The sequence below is a fragment of the Ochotona curzoniae genome, unplaced genomic scaffold (genome assembly GCF_017591425.1).
Source record: "Ochotona curzoniae isolate NIBS_2020 unplaced genomic scaffold, NIBS_Ocur_1.0 scaffold_2453, whole genome shotgun sequence".
NCBI lineage: Eukaryota > Metazoa > Chordata > Mammalia > Lagomorpha > Ochotonidae > Ochotona > Ochotona curzoniae.
This window is the reverse complement of record NW_024467094.1, coordinates 11,764,942-11,787,286: the sequence shown is the minus strand read 5'-3', so window position 1 is coordinate 11,787,286 and position 22,345 is coordinate 11,764,942. Positions and strand designations below refer to the sequence as shown.

At 46.2% G+C, this 22,345-nt stretch overlaps 1 protein-coding gene across 1 annotated transcript in view; it reads right to left on the bottom strand.

The window, feature by feature from the left end:
* Positions 1-826: 826 nt before the first annotated feature.
* The window catches only part of YWHAE (tyrosine 3-monooxygenase/tryptophan 5-monooxygenase activation protein epsilon), a 29,815-nt gene continuing 8,296 nt past the window's right edge, over positions 827-22,345 (bottom strand). Inside the window, exons 2-6 of the mRNA XM_041001870.1 lie at positions 9,831-10,030; positions 7,428-7,534; positions 6,550-6,756; positions 5,591-5,727; positions 827-1,710 (exon numbers count right to left, since the gene is read on the bottom strand). Coding sequence (XP_040857804.1) covers positions 1,658-1,710; positions 5,591-5,727; positions 6,550-6,756; positions 7,428-7,534; positions 9,831-10,030 — 704 coding nt within the window. The 3' untranslated portion in view covers positions 827-1,657. The remainder of the gene's footprint in view (positions 1,711-5,590; positions 5,728-6,549; positions 6,757-7,427; positions 7,535-9,830; positions 10,031-22,345) is intronic.

Genomic DNA, 22,345 nt, shown 5'->3' with positions numbered 1-22,345 from the left:
ATCCAGTGTATAAGGGAAGCAGGTCCTGCGCGCTCGTAGGCCGTGCCCTGCCGAGGGCTGCCTTGGTAAACGTCTGAGCCAGCAGATGGCTGTGGCTCAGAACACCAGGACTCCTGCGACTTGTTGGCACAGGCTTAAAGTCAAAACCACCAGCAGGGTCATTCACCTGTTAGCTTCTTAGCTCCCCAAGTCTGCGACTAAGAGCTTGTTTGACCTGGAACATTGACGTAGGGTCAACATGTTGTTTCAGGGAAGTATCAACCAGAAAACCATTTACCCAAATTTTACAGCACATGTTCTTCAAGAAGTACTTTACATATTACACATGCGACTATCTGGCCAAAACCGCTACAGGGATACTCACTGTAACGCGGTGTACAACTAAACTGGCTTCAAAATATGAAGTGGACATCAGCTGGAGTTACACGTCCCATGTCAGGTGACCTGAGATCTCTCCTCCAGACACCGGCACATTTCCGGGCGGGGCAGCTGGGAAGTGGCGGGCACCCCGCCGAGACGCGCCCTGCAGAGACTTCCTCGGCGCTGCCAGGGCTGGGAGAGGTAAACGGCCTAGAAGACAAGGACCTACTCGTCCTTGTCTTACTGGGTCACGGAGAATCCCATAATTACGCTTGTGAGAAATACGGATGTTGTAAAGGTAAACAGCATGTCACGTAACCAACTTTAGTGTTCTTTGGAAAGGACAGATGATTTACTGAAGGAAAAGAGATTTTCTTCCCCCCTCACATTCAGGCAAACAATACTGCCAAGGTATTTCGACTGGAGATTTTATTTTGGAAGTATAAAGGATGGAGGCATGATAATATTTGGCATTTTTAATTTAGGTTTGTTTTTATTTAAGTTTAATGTTAATTCCATGCTGTGTTTCAGTAAGAACAATACAGATTCTGTATCTGTGGCTCCAGTCAGATATCCAGTAGTACAAATTAGCTTCAAGTTACACATACTGAACAAAAGAGGCTGAGCGAGCGAAGGAGGGGAGGAGGGAGGGCAGGGGAGAGGAAAGGAGAAGAAACAAAGAACTGAACACGCATGCAGGCTTTTCCATACCACCTTCAATGCTAACCTGCTTCAGGGAGAGGAAGAGGAGGCAAGAATGAGCAGCCACGGATTGTTGAACTGTTACCAGCACCATGCTTGTCAGCAACACTTTAGCAGAGTTTGAAACACTTTTACAAACAAACTCCTCGAGCTAACATCTGATTAAGTTTAAACATTGGAGCAAGGCTGATTTAAACATTTCCAAAGAGGAAAGATCCTACATATGCCTCTATGTGCTTCACCTCTCGGCTGCATTACCTAGAAGTCTAATGGCTTTCCAATGGAACTTCCGTTTCTATGGTGACAGCTGGCATGGAGACAATACAGTCATGCTGAAAAAGCCTCTATGCAGTCCTGTTAGTGTCTTAAAGAACCTAAAGCTGGGACCAGTAAAATCCACAGAAATTCACTCTTGCCTTTTAAGAACTTTTGAAAACTGTTTAAAAAAAAAAAAAAGAAAACAAAACAAAAAACCAGGGTAAGAACCTAAACTGAGACCAAATGTAAAAGTCAGATTTGTGGTTCTCAGTGACAATGGGGATCTCCAGGGGTGGGGAGGGGCGGTCGGAGATGGTTTCTCTCGTTGGCTTTTGTCTCACTGATTTTCATCTTCCACATCCTGCAGCGCTTCTTTATTCTGCTCTTCACCTGTGAGACAGACGGGCGGTTAGTCGTCACAAAGGCTCCTTAAATGAACCCACGCAGGCGAACACTCCCGCCACCCTGGACACCGGAGACTCGTGAGCCAGCAGGGCTGCCCGAGCGCCGGCTGGAGGACAGCCACGGTGACGGTCGTTCGTCTTACATTATATGAACTCTGTACACAGCCAAAGTAACGTTACTCTTAAAAATGATTTTCAAGCTTTGTGTTTCCCAGGCCAAAATAGTTTTCAATACCTTCACCATGCACCACATGTATTTTACACATAGAATATACTCATTAAACTCAAGGACCAAGTGGAGCAGTGTTCCTTCAGGGCTGGGCTGGTAAAATCCTGGTCAAACAGCAAGCTCTTCACCTGCAGTGACGTGCACATGCAGAGGTAAGCCATCGCTCGGGTTATTAAGGGGCATTTGGGCCAGCTCTCATGCTGTTTCTCTTTGCCTTTTGAACAGATTATTAGCCTGAGGAATTTTAGCTACACTCTGACATGCAAAGAAAGTCAGCCTAGATACGGAAGAATTATCTACCCATTTATACCACAGAAGGGAAACATGCAGGCTTAAAGGATGGAACAAATAAGCTATTTTCTTTTGTAATCATTTAAAATTCCACGTTTAGCTGCAAGCTTCCTGTCAATGCACTCAATCAGGTAACTGAAATGTTGAATGCTTTATAATGGATAATTTCTACAAGCTTAAGGACCTTAACACAATAAAGCTTAAAGAACAGTTTCAATCACTTTAAAATCTCTTGTGATGAAGGTCTGGCATTCATCGGGACTAGAGGGCTTGTGTTGTGGTGTAGCACGTTAACCCTGCACGAAATCACGTCGGCAGCCGGTATGCGCACCCTCCCAGCTCTGCTGTCCCCCTGCTCCGGCTCCTGCACGTCCTGGCCACTCTCGTGCAAGTCCAGAATGGAATTCCTGGCCCAGTACTGGCTATCATAGCCATTTGTGGACTGAACCAGCAGATGGAAGAGCTTTGAAAGTGTAGAGTTACAGAAAGGGAAAAGCAGGAGACTCTCCATCTGCTAGCTTACTCCACAAACGGCCACACCGCCCAGCGCTGGGCCAGGCGCCGCTTCCGGGCTCCCATGTGTGTGACCTGGCGATCTCCCCTGTCCTCCCGGGCACAGGAGCTGCGCCGCGCTGAGCCAGCGGGGACAGCGCTGCAGGCAGCAGCTACAGCAGGGTGCTGACCCAACAAAACCTAACCAGCAGGAAGATGCCCACAAAGAGGAGCAGTCTACTGATGGAACTGGTACGCAAACAACAGGAGATGTACAGTTAACATACAGGGCTAGAACACTCACACTTAAATACTCATAAGCAACCATTAGATTTGCCAAAAGCTCTAACTTGATACCAACGACACACTAAATCACACCCAATCAGGAGCAGCAGGCCAGTACTGTCCAGGATTAGCACCCCAGAATGTAGAACAGGCAGCTTTGTAAGCAACTGATGGTCATATGCAGGCGTGATTAGTGAAGAACCAAAACTAAAAGCAGAATTCACTGTGCTACAATATGACTTACAAAGGTTTTTAGGAAAGGAACAGTTGGGTTTTCCTTTAGGAATCTATATTACAAAGGAGAGAGTGGAGAACAATCATGAAAGCAACATTATATATGTGTGTCACTGACTTTAAAAATATCTACGGCCTTGGTACCCACAGAATCGTCCCTTGACGTCACAACAAGCCTGCCTTTCCGTCCCACACGGAGCCGAGGCCTGTGAAGTCACATGGCTCCGACATCACTGCAAATGCAAGTACACTCTATTCCCAAGTCAGAAACCCCTGCACCTTTGCTTGCAAAATAGTCACGTATTTTATCATCCTGTTTTAAAGACACTTTAATATTTCTTTAAAAACTAAATGGAGGGCCCGGCGCGGTGGCGCAAATGGTTAAAGGTCCTCGCCTTGCACGCCTGGGATCCCATATGGGCGCCGGTTCTAATCCCGGCAGCCCCGCTTCCCTTCCAGCTCCCTGCCTGTGGCCCGGGAAAGCAGTCGAGGATGGCCCAAAGCTTTGGGACCCTGCACCGGCGTGGGAGACCCGGAAGAGGCTCCTGGCTTCGGATCGGCATAGCATCGGCCGTTGCGCTCACTTGGGGAGTGAACCATCGGATGGAAGATCTTCCTCTCTGTCTCTCTTCTCTGTATATCCGCCTTTCCAATAAAAAATAATAAAAATAAGTCTTAAAAAAAAAAAAAAACTAAATGGAAAAGCTCCCAATTCAACTATAGTAATTCCATGTTCCTAAGTAAACTTGAAAATTGTAAAGCTTTATTTATTTGAAAGAATTAGAGATCTTTCATCTACTGGTTCACTCCCCAGGGGGTGGAGCTGGGCCAGTGAGAAGCCAGGAGCTTCCTCCAGGTCTGCCACGTGGGTGCAGGGCCTCAGCACTGGGCCGTTTCTCTGCTGCTTCCCCCAAAGCTTTTTCAGTAAGCAACCAGAGAAACTGGAACCTGAGCTGGCACCACAGGTGGTAAGATGACCCACTCTGCTACAACACCATTCCCAAGTAAATGCAATTCAGCTTAACAGTGTTCTATATCAATTTGAGAATGTCAGCAGACTACCCCACTGACTGAGTCCCAAATGTTCCACTTCTTGTCTCCTCATCCTCACCTCCCAAAAGCGCAGCCGTGAGAAGCGAACAGGACTAAGGCGTCTACAGCTGTCCAACCGTTTCTCAGTCATTACACTGCAACAGAATTTTAAAAGCTAAAAGGCACCTTAAGCCATTAGTTCAGAAATGACACCTTGCGTTTGAGCCGCAGGAGGTACCAGCAGCTTCCGAAACACGGTATTCTAGGTAAAGCTTTCCTGGAGAAAAGTGCCGTGCAGCCCATGCCAATCCTGAGTCGGTCACCTGAACACTTCACACTGCTGGTGAGCTTTAGCCGAGTCCCAGCTCAGTTCTCCAAAGTCGCCCAGACATCTGACCTGATCAGGGCGGGGTGCTACTGTCCGACATGATTCCCTGATCCCGCCTGGAGTGGCATCTTCGAAAGCACAGCCATTCCTGGCGCTGGCACAGATGTGCCATGCGTTAAGTCGCTGCTGATACCCAGGTCCCGTCCTTATCAAGACTGCCTTGCCACTGGGTTCCACTTCTCTGGTTCCTGCTGGGACACACGCCGGGAGGCCGCAGGTAATGGCTCAAATACTGCAAGTCCTGGTCTCTGGCTCGAGGCGCACTCCGCCCCAGCCATCTCGGGCATGTGAGAAGTAACCAGGAGGCTGAAGAGCACTCACTGCTTTGTCTTTCAAAGACAATACAGAATTCTAGTTTAACCAACAAACTTCATTCAGTCCTACGCGCACGCACGCACACACGGGTAACATTCCTAAAGGACCGCAGTTGGAACTGACAAGCTACTTTGCTTCCCGGCACTTCCCGCCACCAGCATCTCAATGCTAACAGCGGTCACACCCACCTCCTTCCCACGAAACACTCCATAAACACAGACCCTCTTCCTGAGAGGCAGACTACAGATCTGTCAGCCAGCACCACGAAACATCTCGATGACAGCACCAGGCCTCAAGTAACATTCTGGTTCTCAAAAAAGTTCCTTTTCAAACTACCTTATGAAGAAGATACTCTTAAGTGCCACTAGCGTCAGCCCCCAGTGCTGGATCATCACCTACAATGCTATGAAAGCAAAGTGAGCTTAGCAACATGGTAACACTTAAATAAAACATTTTGAAATCTTTAAAGACTCCTTTTCCATGTCAGTCCACCCACTGAACTGTACTCTTCATTTTTCTGAAAGTGTGATTATGCCTTGATAAAAAAAACCCGAGTGCAAAAGGCCTGACAACAGAGTCCGAGTTCCAGCGTTCACTCACCGTCGCCCTGCATGTCTGAAGTCCATAGTGTCAGATTATCACGTAACAACTGCATGATAAGTGTAGAGTCCTTATAGCTTTCTTCACTCAGTGTATCCAGTTCTGCAATTGCATCATCAAAAGCTGCTTTTGCCAACCTGAAAACATAAAAAATGTCTTACAAAACAGAAGTCAAAAGACAGAACTGAGAATAGGAGTCAGCAGTTTATTACTCTGCCTTTCAAATAAGATTAAAAAAAAAAAAATAGGGCCAGCGCTGTAGCTTGGCAGCTAGGGTTAAAACACACGAGGATCCCATATGGATGCCAGTTCTGACCCCAGCAGCCCCGCTTCCCTTCCAGCTCCCTGCTTGTGGCCTGGGAAAGCAGTCGAGGAGCTGTCTGTAAATCTGATCTGCCTTTCTAATAAAATAATTTAAGATTTATTTTTATTGCAAAGTCAGATACACAGAGAAGAGAAACAGGAAGCTCTTCACTGATTCACTCCCCAAGGGGCTGCGACGGCCGGAGCGGAGCCCATCTGATGCTAGGAGCCTCTTCCGGGTCTCCCACACGGATATGAGATCCCAAGGCCTTTCCCAGGCCACAAGCAGAAAGCAGGATGGGTACAGCACCTGGGTCATGCAGCAGCGCCCACATGGAATCCCAGTGCTTGAAAGGAGAGGATTTAGCCATTAAGCTATTGCACCTGGCCCATAAACTTTTAAAAAGCCATTATGCAAGATACTTCACAACTTTTCATTCCCAACCCATTTGTAACCTGTCAGCTCATTCTGAAACCCACCATACAAAAAATTCCTTATCAGTTATCTTAAAGGCTACTGTATATCAATCACTAGGCTGAGATGGTTGTGTGGAGAGATCTAGAAAAGCAGTCAACAGACCCAATGACAGTCGCCGGCAGACTCCTTGCACCCCTCACTTTCACACTCAGAGCTTTCGTTCTCTGTCATGACTTACCTGCAGGCACGGTCGGGGGAATTAAGGATTTCATAGTAGAATACAGAAAAGTTGAGAGCAAGACCTAAACGAATAGGATGCGTTGGTGGAAGTTCTGTCATTGCAATATCACTTGCCGCTTTGTAAGCCACTAGGCTGTTCTCTGCAGCCTCCTTCCTGTCATTTCCTGTGGCAAATTCAGCCAGATACCTGTGGTAGTCCCCTTTCCTAAAACAAAACAAAGCAAAGCAGAAATAGCAGCATTAGGAACAGCACTTCAACAGCAAAATCTCTCCTATGAAAAAGGGACAAAGATACATTACTGCATCCACTTTAGGTTTCGGGGAATGACCGACTCATCTAGCTCTTGCCACAGCACATTTCACATTACCGGACACAATCAATGCAGTGGTCCCAAAGAACGGCAAGCTAGTCCGTTAATCATTACATCACATTTCTATCCCTTGTACCATGAAATCTTTGACTGTTGATACTGGAAAGTAATCCATACTCTCAAGGAACAGATTTGCAAATCAGTACTCAAAACATTTAAATGTGAAACCCAATCTCACGTAATTCTCCTCCAAAGAACACATTCTTGGGGCCAGTTCAAGTGCTGGCTGCCTCAACCCCGACCTACCTCGCTGCTATTGCTCCTGGGAAGGCAGACTCAAACAGCCCAAAGAACTGGGCCCGGGCACGCCCTGGAGGGCACACAGCACACTTCCTCAAGCCCTGGGCCTGACCCAACCCTGACTGCTTAGCTACCTGGGGAGTGGGATCCGTCTGCCTCAACTCCCTCCCTGAAACGACAAAGCTGGAAATCCACTCCGAGGCAGTCGGCATTCTAAGCAAGGCAACTTTTAACCTTACATTTTCTCTTCTAATAGAGAACCTACATTTTATAATAGAAAACCTTGGACTCGCCCGTGTTAGCTGCTGGGATGAGGTGTTTGTCCAGTACATCCAGAATGTCACAGCAAATTAACTTTAGCTCAGTCTCAACCTGCAGGAGGGAAAAACACCAATTAAGTTTAGAAGATCTGTACCGTATCAGAGAACAAGTGCACACTCTGCTTTTAAGTGCATGAATTAACTTAATGAGGTTAGCATTTCGCAATCACTGTCTCCACTTACAATAGGTAAGTTATATTGTAGATTTATGATCACGTGGGTCACCAAAAACAGTAATGCAACCGCCATTCTATCCGTGTGAAATGCTGAACATGCACGCCTTCCTAAATACATATTCATTTACAGCCAAACTGCTTACACTCTACAAGAGCAGAACACTCCTTTCACTGTAGAGAATTTATCTCCTCTGTAATTCTGCCATATAACTAAAACCTGCCCGTTTCGAAATAACCTGCCTCCTCCGTGGCTTCTGCTAGCGTAGACGACCTGGGCAGATTTCTTTGCTCTCAAACCTTCCTTACGGGGGTAACTCCTCTTCCAAACCCTGCTCGGGGCAGGTTCAACTTGGCTGCTCTATTTCCCAGCCAGCTCCCAGCTTGTGGACTGGGAAAGCAGTCGAGGACGGCCCGAAGCCTTGGGACCCTGTACCCACGTGGGAGACCCAGAAACAAGTTTCTGGCTCTGGATCAGCTGAGCTCCAGCTGTTGCGGCCAGAGTAACCAGCAGATGGAAGGTCTTTCTATTTCTCCTTCTCTCTGTAAATCTGATCTGCCTTTCCACTGCAAATAATTAAAAAAAAAAAAAAAAAAAAAAACTATAAGGTTCAAGACTGCATTTCTCAATTTTTGTCAACAGAAGATTCCCAGCCTTGCTCCCACCTTCACTAACAATGCACCTTGGTGCACCTGTCATCACATACTCAACATCTGTTCCATCTCTGAGATGCTCTATTCTTCCATTACCAATACTCCTGTTGCATTACTGGCCTGTAACTTCCTTGGAGACAAGTTCCTTTTAACTTCTGCTCAGTAACACAGCAGACCTTCAAATTCTCAAATCTCCAGATTTCTCAGCTTCCTTCACGTACTCCACTCAAAAACCCAGTCTCCAGCATGGTCAACTTTGTTTCTTCACCCCACTGGGACAACAATTTACCCAGTCTTTAGCATATAAGGATAATGTTAACATCAATGCCAGCTTACCACCAGCTAGCAATAGATGACGACTTCAGGTGTTTGGTGTATCAGTTAGCCTAATTTCCTACCCTTCTAGGACCATTTTAAAGATTAAATACCTTGGTCAAGTGTATAAATACATAATTATATATATAAAAATAGTGCCCTGCTCATAAATGCCTAACAGCCCGAGCACAGCTAGTGAGCCAGTAACCAAGGTGCCTGCCAGCACCTGCCAATCACCGCGTGCTCCTTCCAGCCTGCCTTATTCTGTGTTTATATGTGGTCCAGCCACTAAGCTCTATTTCTGCAGAGCAGTACCACCAAGATGTTAGGGCGATTCCTGCGGCAGGGACTGGCCTGTACACAGCACTGCAGGATGCTTAGCATGTCTACCCAGCACCAACTCTCTGCAAATGGGAAAACGAAAAATGTTTCCAGACATTGCCGACTACACTGAGGACCAAAATCACCTCTGGTTCTAGTTAATGGCTATGAAAATCTTTACCGAGTTCAGTCCTCGCCTTGAACGCACCGGGATCCCAAATGGGCGTCGGTTCTAATCCCGGCAGCTCCACTTCCCATCCCGCTCCCTGCTTGGGGCCTGGGAAAGCAGTTGAGAACGGCCCAAAGCCTTGGGACCCTGCACCCATGCGGGAGACCTGGAAGAGCTCCTGGCTTCTGGCTTTGGATTGGCTCAGCTCTGGCCATTGCAGCCACTTGGAGAGAGAGGCAGCAGATGGAAGATCTTCCTGTCTCTCCTTCTCTGCAAATCTGCCTTTCCAATAAAAATGCATCTTACCAAAACAAACAAACGAACAAACCTAGAGCAAGTGCTCAGCGCAGCAGCCTAAACCACCAGTTACAACCTTGTGGAACAGAAAGCCTTCCCACAATGCACTAGGGAAGGCCCGCGACTTAACTGGGGCCCTGCCACCTGGGAGAAACCAGGATGAACTCTCTGGCTTCGGCATGCTTCAGTCCCGTGTGTCGTAGGCAGTAAACTGCAAGGAGTGAACGTTTCTCTCCCACCCACTCTCTGTTGCAATTAAATAAACAGACCTTCTCAGAAACAATGAGTTGTTACCGTAAGGGTAATGACACGTTACATACAGAAATTCCCTCCGCAGCACTGAGCGCACCACACCGCTGCTGCGTCCACGGAAGGTCACCTCTGCTTCAATGAATAAAGAATAAACACAACGTTCTCACCATCTGCCGGTACTCCCGGATCATTTTTAGCTTCTCCTCTCCTCCTTTGTTTTCTTCTTTCTGTTCAATGCTGCTGATTATTCTCCACGAGGCTCTTCTAGCTCCAATCACATTTTTATATGCAACAGATAGGAGGTTTCTTTCTTCCACTGTCAGCTCCACATCCATCCCTGCTACTTTCTTCATTGATTCCACCATTTCTACAAGGAAAAAGTCCGGTATTAAACTCCACAGGTTTCGCTAACACATCCTTCACTGCCGAGACGTTTCTCACCAGGACAAGCTAACGGAAAACAGACTCGACAAAAACAGCTTCAAGTACGGGCACCGTGTGAGTGGAGCTGCCCCTGCCTGATGCACTGTCTGTCTGTCTGTCTGTGTGGGCTCTACCTTGGATCCAGTTCCTGCTAACACGGTACACTGTGAGCGAGAAGTAACAACCCCGAGTCCTCGGGCCCCTGGCGCCCATGAAGGTCCCGACTGCACTGGGCCACGCGCGGCTGCTGCGGGCAACAGGGAGGTCGGCAGATGGAGCATCCACTTCTCTCACTTTTCAAATAAACACTAAAATGCAACTTTAAAAAAAAAAAGATTTTTATTACAAAGTAAAGATATACAGAGAGGAGGAGAGACAAAGAGGAAGATCTTCTGTCCGATGATTCACTCCCCAAGTGAGCGCAACGGTTGATGCTATGCCGATCCGAAGCCAGGATCCAGGAGCTTCTTCTGGGTCTCACACACGGGTGCAGGGGCCCAAGGCTTTGGGCCGTCCTCGACTGCTTTCCCAGGCCACAAGCAGGGAGCTGGATGGGAAGTGAAGCTGCCGGGATTAGAACCGGCGCCCATATGAGATCCCAGTGCTTTCGAGGAAAAGACTAGCCGCTAGGCCACGGCGCCGGGCCCTTAAATAAAACTTCAATCATCGACATGTAAAACAGAGGTAACATTACAGGTATTTGCAATATTAAGTTTATGGAATAAAAATTAGCTACACTATCCTAATATGTTTATCACAAAACTGAAAGACGTCTTCTACCCACTGGGCCATTCTCACAGTGCATCATAATAATAGGATTGGAAATGGAGAGCAGGAATCAAAACCAGTGCCAACTTGGGAATACCCACACCGCAAGCACTCACACACCGCACCCAGCCCTGGCCGACACACCGTGTGTCCAGAAGACGCCTCTCTCCAGCAGTACAGAAAGATCCCTCTTAGGGTCTGGAGTCATGTCTGTGTGTTTTAAACATAACATTTTTATTTTGCTATTATTTAACATTTTAATTTTACCTTCAGTAAGGAAAGTAACAGGTTTTTAACTGCAGTTTGGTTAAGTACCTGAAAAATTCATCTTCATGTGGGTGCTTGGCGCAGTGGGGAAGCTGCCACCTGGGACTCCAACTCCCTGATGGAAGGCAACAGGGGACAGTTCCCGGACCTAGGCGCCTGCCAGCCACCCGAGCAGTCTGAGCTCCTGACTCCTGGTTTCTGGCCTGGCCCGGCTCTGACTGCTGCAGAGATTTGGGAAACCAGTGATGAGAGATTTCTGTCGTTCTGGAGTCTTTTCTCTTATAAAGATATTAAGAATGCACACTAACATACTGCCCAGTAAAACTAACTAAGTTTTAAAGTTTTAAAATTTATAGGTTCTGGTACCAGCCCGACAGTGTAGTGGTTAGTCCTCACCTTGCGTGCGCCGGGATCTAATCCCAGTTGCTCCACTTCCCATCCAGCTCCCTGCTTGTGGCCTGGGAAAGCAGTTGAGGACGGCCCAAAGCCTTGGGACCCTGCACCTGCATGGAGACCTGGAAGAGGCTTCTGCCTCCTGGCTTTGGATCGGCTCAGCTCCAGCCAGAAGATCTTTCTCTCTGTCTCTCCTCCTCTTTTTTATATCAGCCTTTCCAATAAAAATAAATAAATCTTAAAAAAAAAAGTTTATAGGTTCTAAAATGTTTTGTCTTACAAATCCTATTTCCCAAAACACAAAGTCATGGGAGAAAAGATCATTCATGAATGCACAACAAACCCATCAAGCATCTTAAGTCACAAGCACAACCTCTGGGTGCTCATACCCCGTTACAAGGGCTTTAATTGCAAATGCATTCACTAGCAACAGTTACTGCTTGTTACCACTAGATGGCAAGCAAAGAAGGTCCAAATGATGGTCTGATTACAGAAAAAGTGCACCAACTTCTAAAAGCAAAGAGTTTTAGAAACCAAAATAACCCTGTAAAACAAGAAGCAACACATTAACAACCATGCATTTAGAAAAGATGTCATCCTCAACTGCATAGTTCTCCAAGTTTGGTATTTCGGTCAGAATCAAGTGAGAGCCAAAACTTTAACCAACACACTGAACATTGATCTCAAAAGCATAAGCACATTTGAACAAATGGAAGCAATGCAGGCAGTGGGCAATAATGTTTCACTGCCTATCATAAAAGGACTTCCTAAAAGGGAGTCCATCCTTGCATCTAACCCCAGGAAAATATTTCAAACAATCACCCCTTCAGGAGCAGACTCTAGGGTTGACTACGTTAACCAATGCATCTTGGAGGGATTTCCTCAACCTTGGAACAGCGGCCCACCACATGGGCACACATCCTTCTCAGCTACAGAAACACCATCAAAACCAATTCTATTTTAAATTAATCATTCCTTCAGCAGTAATATTAGGAGTTTCGGCCAATATGCCACTTGCGATGCCTGCATCACATCCACCTGCCCGGGTCTGAATCCTTGCCCGGCTGCAGACACTCGTGGAATGCTTACACGCGGGGGTGAGGCCCTGCTTTGTTCCTGTTTAACTTCCTGCTAACCTGCTCTCTGAAAAGTAGATGACAACACTCAAGTAGCTCGATCACTGAAACCCACTAGGACTCAGATGCAATCCTGGGCTTCTGGCTTCCACCTGGGCAAACCCCAACCGCTGTGGGCATTTACAGAGCATGGTGGTGTAGCACATCAAACCCCCAGCTACAGCAATGGCATCCTATATAGGTGCCGGTTTGGAGGAGTCCCCACTACTCCACTTTTAATCCACCATCCTGCTAACGGCCTAAGAGAGCAGTCAAGGATGGCAAGTGCTTGAGCCCTTGCACCGGTCAGGGAGACCTGTTAGAAGCTTCTGGCTTCCAACTGGCCCAGCAAATGGAAATTGCCTTTACTTCTCTCTCTGTAACACTACAAGTACATAAACCTTTCTTTTTCGTAAATCTCTCCTGTAGGCCAAGACTGTCTCCTGCACCAGCATCCCACAGGGACACCAGTTCGTGTCCCAGATACTCCACTTCTAAGCCCGCCCCTTGCTGGTTGCCTGGAGGATGGCCAAGTACTAGGACACTTGCACCCAGGTGGGAGACCAGGAAGAAGCTCCTACCTGCAGAGCAGCTAAGCTCTGGCCGCTGCAGCCATCAGGGGAGTGAACAACCTTGCTTTTCTCTTCCTATAAACACAAGCAGGGAGCTGGATGGAAGTGGAACTGCAGGGATTAGAACCGGCGCCCATATGGGATCCTGGTGCATTCAAGTCTGTTAAAGTTGAGGATATTAGCTGCTCAGCCACCAAGCAGGGCCAAAAAGTGTATCTTCACAAAGACTTTTACATAGGTTGATAACAAACTTAGGTTATCAGCAGCTGAAAAGAAGCAACTCAACCAAACACGGGATATAAATGCAGACACACAGCTACAATGTTTACTGGAAAAAAAAACTCTTAGAGAATATGGATTTGGGCTGGTGCATTAGTTCAACTGGCTAACCCTCTAACTGCAAGTGCCACACCCCATGTGGATGCCAGTTCCTGTCCTGGGGCTCCACTTCCCAGCCAGCCACCTGTTTATAGCCTGGAAAAGCAGCAAATAATGGCTGAAGTACTTGGATCTGTACATCCACGTTGGAAACCTGGAAACAGTTCCTAGCTCCCGACTCTGGATTGGCTCAGCTCCAGCTGTTGCAATCATTTGGACAGTGAAGCAGACAGAAGATCTTTGTCTCTCCTTCACTCTGTAAATTGACTTGGCAAGAAAAATAAATATACATGCAAAAGCTATCTATATTCTCAAATATAGATCAGATGTGAATAAAACTAGCCTTCTAAAATGCACTTCTAAGGAAACTTTTTCAATTTTTTAAAGATTTATTTTGTTTGGAAAGGTAGGATTTACACAAGGAGATACAGAAAATTTTCCATTTGTTGTTTCACTCCCAAGTGGCCACAACAGCTGGAATGGCTACAACGGCTGGAGCTGAGCTGATTCGAAGCCAGGAGCCAGGAGCCTCCCTCACATCTCCCATGAGGCGCAGGGCCCAAGGCTTTGGGCCGTCCTTGACTGCTTTCCCCGGCCACAAGCAGGGAGCTGGATGGGAAATGGAGAAGCCGGTGTAAGAATTGGCACCCATCTGGAATCCCAGCAATTTCAAGGTGAGGATTTTTTTTTTTTAATGTTGAACCTGGTGCAGTGGCCTAGTGGCTAAAGTCCTCGCCTTGAATGCTCCAGGAGTTGGTTCTAGTCCCTGCAGCTCCACTTCCCCATTTATGTTTTATTGCAAAGTCAGATTGAGAGGAGACAGAGAGGAAGATCTTCCGTCCGATGATTCACTCCCCAAGTGAGAGCAACAGCCGGTGCTTTGCCGATCCAAAACCAGGAGCCAGGAACCTCCTCCAGGTCTCCCATACAGGAGCAGGGTCCCAAACCTTGGGCCGTCCTCGACTGCTTTCCCAGGCCACAAGCAGGGAGCTGGATGGCAAATGGAGCTATCAGGATTAGAACTGGCGCCCATATGGGATCCTGGCACTAGAGGCCAGGACTTTGACCGCTAGGCCACTGCCCTGGGCCCCAAAGGCATTTAGAGTACTTCATTAAGTCATCTGAATGTATTCAGTTAAAACATAGCCAGTATTCTTTTGAAACCATGATCATTATGCAAGCAGGTTAGTGATTCTCACTCCTACATTAGTACTAATGTTTGAGAAGATTTATTTGAAAAGCAAAACTATAATAAACAGCAAGAGAGATGGGGAGTTTAGAATTTTCCCTCTGCAAGTTCATTCCCTAAGTAGCCAAAAGACATGAACTTTTTCTTTGGTTCGGAGAACCAAACACCTGAGCCACCTGACTGCCATTCCCCAGGCCGTGAACAAGGAGGTGGATCAATGGAAACGCAGGAGCCAAGACTTGAACCCACTGCCACATGGGATCAAAGTGTGGCCGGCAACGGCTTAATTGAATATGCCAAACATCGCAACACGCTAATTCCCAACAACCAAATTAAATATGCCTTAGAGGTAAACCCATGGTAAGATCAGTCCCAACAAGTTTAATTCATAAAGTAACTGGGATATAACCAAAAGTGCACTAATTATTTTAATTGTAAGACTGCTATGTATGAAAAAGCTACATAATTACCTAATGTTAACCAAAATTTGAACTGACATTACGCCAGGTACTACTGCAATTTTTCCTTGAGATATTTATTCAAAAGGCAGCATTAGAGAGAAGGAGCAAGGGGAATCAGTTTTTTTATCCCCTGGTTCACACCAAAATCAAGAGCTTCACCCAGGTCTCCCACGTGGGTGAAGAGGCTCAAGCACCTGAACCACCCCCACCTTCCCTGGCACACTGGCAGGGAACTGCATTCCAAAAGGAGCAGCACACTTGAACCACACCATCCATGCGGGATGCCAGATGGAAGATCTTTCCATCTCTCCTCTCCGTGAATCTGACCTTCCAAATACATACATAAGTAGCATTTATTTATAGACCAACATCAAGGAGCAAAATATTAAGCCTGTGACACCAGCATATCACACACACACGTTCCCACTGCTCCGCTCAAGCCCTTGCACCCTTACGCAAAAGAAACGTTGGTGTTCCTAGCTTCAGCCTGGGCCGGCCAACAGCAGCTATACGGGGAGTGAGCTAGTGGAGGGAAGAAAACTGCACCTCCAGACTGTCCACCCTCTAGCTCGGACTCTCCAAAGAAATGCTGTGTTTATGGGCCAGAAGTTCAAGACTCACATGGTGCACTGCTGGTCCAACTGTCTTCCACTTTGGGAAAGGAGCAGAAGGCCCAACAGCTTTTGGGCACCTGTACACATATGGAATACCACAATGGAGTTCCAGACTCCTGGCTGGGCCTCTGTTGATGCTGGGACTGCGGCTCTTTTACTCTGAAAGCACACACCCAGCAGAGATGGCATCCACTGGTGGGTGCATCCCACAAATGTGCAGCAGCCTGGAGTTGTAGGAAGCCCAGAACTCCACGCAGGTCTGTCCCACACTGAGTGGCAAGGCCCAAGAATCTGGTCATTCTCCATTGTTTTCACAGAGATTTTGGGACTCAAATCAAAACTCTCATATGGGATACCAGTAAAATCCACAGCACTACAGACCCTCCAAATCATTTAAGATTCATTTTTACTTTATTTGAATGCGACACAGATGTCTTCCACCTCCTGGCTCACTCTCCAAAGCCCTGCATTAGCTGGAACTGGGCCAGGACAAAACAAGGAACTCGGAACTCAATCTGGGTCTCAACAGCTGGGCCACCTGCTGCCACAGGGAGGAAAGGGAAAGGTGCAGCCAGAACTCAAATCCTATCACTCCGACACCTCAAGCAGCACTTCAACCTGCTGCCCCAAATGTCGGTTCCTTCATTTTGCTGTGCTCTACAAATTTTCAACAATAAACATTCAGTATTTTTGTGAGACACTTTAAAACTTAACGATGGTCAACTATTCCAACTAACTACAGTTGCCTTTAGACATCCATAAACAATGCACAAAAGATGCCTGGCAAAACTACAGAAGCAACAGCGAACCTTTTATCCAATGACAGCTTTATTGATACATAATTCTCATACCCTAACAACGCCCCTATTTAGCGTGTACAATTCAAAGTTTTCTGGTATTTGCAGATAATCCTAAAAATATAACAATGAATTTTAAAATATTTTCATCAGAAACATTCCAAAATCCATCAGTAGATACCTTTAACATACCCCCATTTCAACTTATATCCCAAAGCACAGATCTACTCCTGTCTATAAAGTTTACTATTCTGACATTTGCTATAAATGAACAATACAGTGTGCTACTGCTGTGTTTTTTTTTTTTTTTAAGATTTATTCAATTTCACTGGAAAGGCAGATTTAAAAAGAGGGGAGGGAGAGAGAGATATCTTCCATCTACCGTTCATTTCCCAAATGGCTGCATTGGCAGGAGCTGAGCCAATCCAAAGCCAGATCTCCCACACGGGTGCAGGGTCTCACGGGTGTGGGCTGTCCTCCACTGCTTTCTGTGCCAGCCACAGAATGCAAGTTCTTATGACTGGTCTCTTTCACTAACTGAAAGATGGATTCATAGTGGGGACAGGGAAGCTTGGTACAGCGCTTCAATAGGCTAATCCTCCAACATCCCAAATGGGCATCCCATATGAACACAGCAGGTGTTCAGGCAGCTCCACTTCCCTTCCAGCTCCCTGCTGTGGCCTGGGAAAGCTCCTGGCTTCAGAATGGCTCAGCTCCAGCCATTGTGGTCACTTGGGGAGTGAATCATCTGACAGAAAAACTTCCTCTATCTCTCCTCCCTGTGTATCTGACTGTGCAATAAAAAAATTTTTAGAATTTAAAAAAAAGTCCTGAAGGGCTGATATTTATCCTTTACCACATGTGTATGTTACTGATACTAGTTTACCCAATTGTCTATATACAGGAAGGATAAGATCATGCTACATATTACACGATGGAGCTAATGTTCTACAGTATAACCTTGAATCCTACCCACGAAACGAAGGACTAAAGCAGTCACACTATTTCCTAAAGAGTAAAGATGGGGGGCCTGGTGCAATAGCATAGCTGGTTAAAGTCCTAACCTTGAACGCACTGGGATCCCATATGGGCGCCAGTTCTAATCCCAGCAGCTCCATTTCCCTTCCAGCTCCCTGCTTGTGGCCTGAGAAAGCAGTTGAGGATGGGCCAATGCTTTGGGAACCTGTACCCGAGCGGCAGATCGGGAAGAAGCTCCTGGCTCCTGGCATCGGATTGGCTCAGCTCCAGCCATTGCGGCCACTGGGGGGTAAATCATCAGATGGAAGATCTTCCTCTCTGTCTCTCCTCCTCTCTTTAAGTCTGCCTTTCCAATAAAAAAATAAATGAATCTTCAAAAAAAAAAGTAAAGGCGGGGTCAGCCGGCCACAGCAGCATCCCAAATTGGCCCTCATGTCCTTCTAACTTAGCTCCCTAATGTGATTAGGAAAGCAGCCAAGGACAGCCTAGGTGCTCGGGCACCTGCACTCAAGCAGGAGCCAGCGAACAAGTTTTAGACCACGAGCAGACCCAGTCTGCCAGGGAGCAAACCAGTACAGATGGAAGAACAACATCAATCAATCCATCGATCAATCGACCGATCTCTCTGTAATCCTCTTGCAAATAAGCAAATGTATCTTAAAAAAAAAAAATCAGGGCACCAGTTCTAATCCCAGTGGCCTCGTTTCCCATCCCGCTCCCTGCTTGTGGCCTGGGAGAGCAGTTGAAAACGACCCAAAACCTTGGGACCCTGCACCCGTGTGGGAGACCCGGGAGAGGCTCCTGAGTCCAAACTAGCTCAGCTCTGGCTAATGCAGATGCTTGGGGAATGAATCAGCGGATGGAAGATCTTCCTCTCTGTATGTCTTTCCAATAAAAACAAATAAATCTTAAAATTAAATAAAAATAAAATGATGGTATCATGAGAAAAAATAGGGAAGAACAGTACAAATTATAGAACTATAGAATTAATCTTAGTGATATAAAAAAAAATCACCTCAGTAAAGAGCACCCTGAATCAGTTGGTCACAACTATTTAAAATTATAAGTACTACATCTACCACAATAATTCTACCTCACAAGCACAGAACAAGACTGAAAAAAAATGAGTCTTTCTCTCCCTGAGAATAACAGTAATTCTATTAAATCAGAGCACTTTTAAAAAGTAGGTTCACTGGTAGAGCTACCACTCTGTCCAATTGCTTTCCTTTAATCTCACAATTACAGTAACTGAACCTAAAAATACAAATAACATAAAAGTTAATCAGAGAAAGCCATTCTGCAATAGAAATGAATAGAAAGGAAGAGAGAACACTTTAACCCATTTCACTAGCTGCTGTGCAATTCAGTCTCCTTGACCACTCTGGGCATCTTGGATAGTGAACTAGGGACAGGAGCTGGCTCTCTCCCTCAAAGTAAAGCATACACTTCTTTATCTTGGTATTATGAAAAAAAAAAAAAAAAACCAGCTGCTGTGAACGGAAAATGCAAATTATAAGGCAAACCATCTAAAACAGGCAACTAAGCCACCACTTTGGGACACCTACACACTTTCTCAGAGTGCCTGAGATGTGGGGGACCACCTCTGCTTCTAATCTGGGAGACCCGTAGGAATCAGTCTCAGGATCCCAGACTTACCCAGTCCTGGCTTGTTTTGAGGATTTGGGTAGGACAAGCTCTCATTTGTCTCTCTCAGTCACTGTTACTTTTAAATAATTTTTTCCTTTTCCACTAAAGAAAACAGGGGCCAGCCCTGGGCCACAGCATGTTAACCCTCTGCCTGTGGCCTCAGCACCCATACAGGTACTGGTCCAGACCTGGTGTTCCGATCATGAACCAGCTCCCTGATAATAAGCTGGCAGAGCAGCAGAGCCCTCACACCCACATGGGAGACCCTGAAGAGACTCCTGGCCTCACACAGATTCAGCTTCACTGCTGCAGCCATTTGGGAAGTAAAAACTGCAGATGGAAGACACTGGCCTTTCAAATGGAAAAAAAAATTAGTAATCCTAGCCATGCTAAATAATACCTACTACTAACAAAGTACAAGAAAGGACTTACAAAGAAAAAAAGCTATTTCATTGAGAAGGAAATTCTTGAAATCAACTAAAAACTACATAAAATACAGAGATAGGTCTAACACAATGGCTCTGTTAATTCTTCCTTGCAAGTGCTGGGACCCCACATGGTGCTGCTGGCTCATGCCCCAGTTGTTCTGCCTCCCATCCAGCTCCCTGTTCAAGGTCTGGAAAAGCAGCCGCAGACTCAAAGCCTTGGGACCCTGCTCCCATGTGAGAAACATGGAAAAAGTTTCCGGCTTCAGTTCAGCTCAAGCCACCACAGCCATCTAGGCAGTGAATCAGCAGACAAAACATCTTTTGGCCTCTCCTTCTCACTGTAAATCTGATCTGCTTATCCAATAATATATAAATCTTTAAAAAGACTGGTATAGTAACACAGAAGCTAATCCTCTGCCCTGTTGCACCAGCCACCAATATGGGCGCCAGTGCATGTCACTGCCTCAGAGCCAGCTCTCTGCTTATGCCTTGGGAAAGCAGCAGAAGATGGCCAGGGCCCTTGGGACCCTGCGCTCACTTGGAAACCAGGCTCAGCTCTGGCCACTGTGGCCATTTGGGAAGTGAATCAGCAGATGAAAATCCTTTCTGTTCTCTGTTCAATCTGCCTTCCAAATAAAAATAAGTAAGTCTTTATACCAACGTCTGACTTTATGGTACAGTGTGCTAAATTGTCACCTGAAATGTCACCATCCCATGTAAACACTGGTGAAAGTCCCAAAGCTTCATTTCCAGCTGTCTGCTAATGTGCCTTGGAAAGCATGAGAGAATAGCTTCCGTATTTGGGCTCCTGCACCACCTGTAAGACATCAGGATGGAGTTTGAGGCTTTTGGCTTCAGCCTGGACCAGCCTCAGCCATTCAGGCCATTTGGAGAAAAAGAACAGTGGATAGAAGGTCTCTCCTTCTAATTCTACATTTCAAATAAATACATAAATAAGCCTTTGAAACAAGATAGAACAGACTTTCGACATAACTATTAGCTAGCCAAGAAGGGTGCCCACATCCCACAGAGAGCCTTGGTTTCATACCAGGTCCCAGACAGTTCCACTTCCTAGTAAGATGAACTTTTGGAGGGAAGCAGTGATAGTTCAAGCAATTTGGGTTCCTGTCACCCACACGGGAGGTAAGCTTACTAAGTCTGGCATGTTGTACATACGTGGAGATTAGTCAGAAGCTCTCTTTACAACAGGCCTAGTATGATGGTTCAGTGGTTAAGTCCTTGCCTTGCAAGCACCAGAACCCCTTTGGACACTGGTTCATGTCCTGGCTGCTCCACTTCCCATCCAGCTCCCTGCTTGTGGCCTGGGAAAGCAATGGAGGATGGCCCAAAGCCTTGGGACCCTGCAGCCACACGTGAGACCAGAGGACACAAGATCTTTGTTTCTGTTTCTTTCTATAAATCTAATTTGCCTTTTCAATAAAAATAATTTTTAAAAAACTTTAAAACTGATAAATTTTACTTATAATTTAACATCTGTAGATTAAAATGTTAATTAATGTTACATCGAGTATGCTACATTTATAATGGATAAACAGAGCAGCGGGGTTCCTCCCTGCCCTGACTCCAGCCCCTGGGTGGCCGCAGGGAGCCACCTGTCCCTGTCCCTGGCAGGGCTTGGCCTGGCTGTGTCAGGAATTTGAAAAGAGCTCTCTTCCAAATAAAATGGAATTTCAAAACACAGAAGAAAAACTGTATTTCGGCACTTTAAGCCACATCTTTGTTAAGAGTTAAATCTACTTGCTAATGTATCTTGACCCTGAGGGCCTCTAAAATAACTGAAACTTGTTTCCTTTTATTTATTTTAAATTTTATTTTGACAGTGATTTGCATAGTTGATAAGGATGAATGCCCATGCGGAGCGCTGATTGGGGGGAAGGGCCAAGGAATATGGGAAAATGGATGAGACAATTTGTTCCCAATTTTTCTTTTTCTGCAACCCGATTCTTACCTACCTTCAAAGTCAGAAGTAAGCCCACTAAATCTATTGTACTAAATTCTTTTATCTCTTGAAATGCAGGGAAAAAACCAGGTATCAGTTACCAGGGCACCCTTTTATGCTCCTTATTTAATTTCCAAATTATTTCATCTAAAAGAATAAATGTGAACATATTCAACAGTCACATTAAGCAAACTCAGAAGAGGATTAAGTCAAGACCTGATACTAGAATCTTCCCACTAGGAGAGAACAGAGGACAATGCAAAACATGAAGAAAACTTCCATGGTAACCAATGGCATTTCGGGCCTGGCGCGATAGCGTAATGGTTAAAGTCCTCACCTTGCATGCGCCGGGATCCCATATGGACACAGGTTCTAATCCTGGTGGCCCTGCTTCCCATCCAGCTCCCTGTTTGTGGCCTGAGGAAACAGTAGAGGACCGCCCAAGACTTTGGGACCCGGCAACCATGCTGGAACCATGCAGGAGACTCAAAAAGGCTTCTGGCTCCTGGCTTTGGATTGCCTCAGCTCTGGCAGTAAAGGCCACTCGGGGAGTGAACCAGCAGACAGATGATCTTTCTGTCTCTCCCTCACTCTGTAGATCTGCATTTCCAATAATAAAACCTTTTTTAAAAAAGCATATTTGGGGCCCGGCGCGGTGGCACAAGTGGTTAAAGTCCTTGCCTTGCACGCCC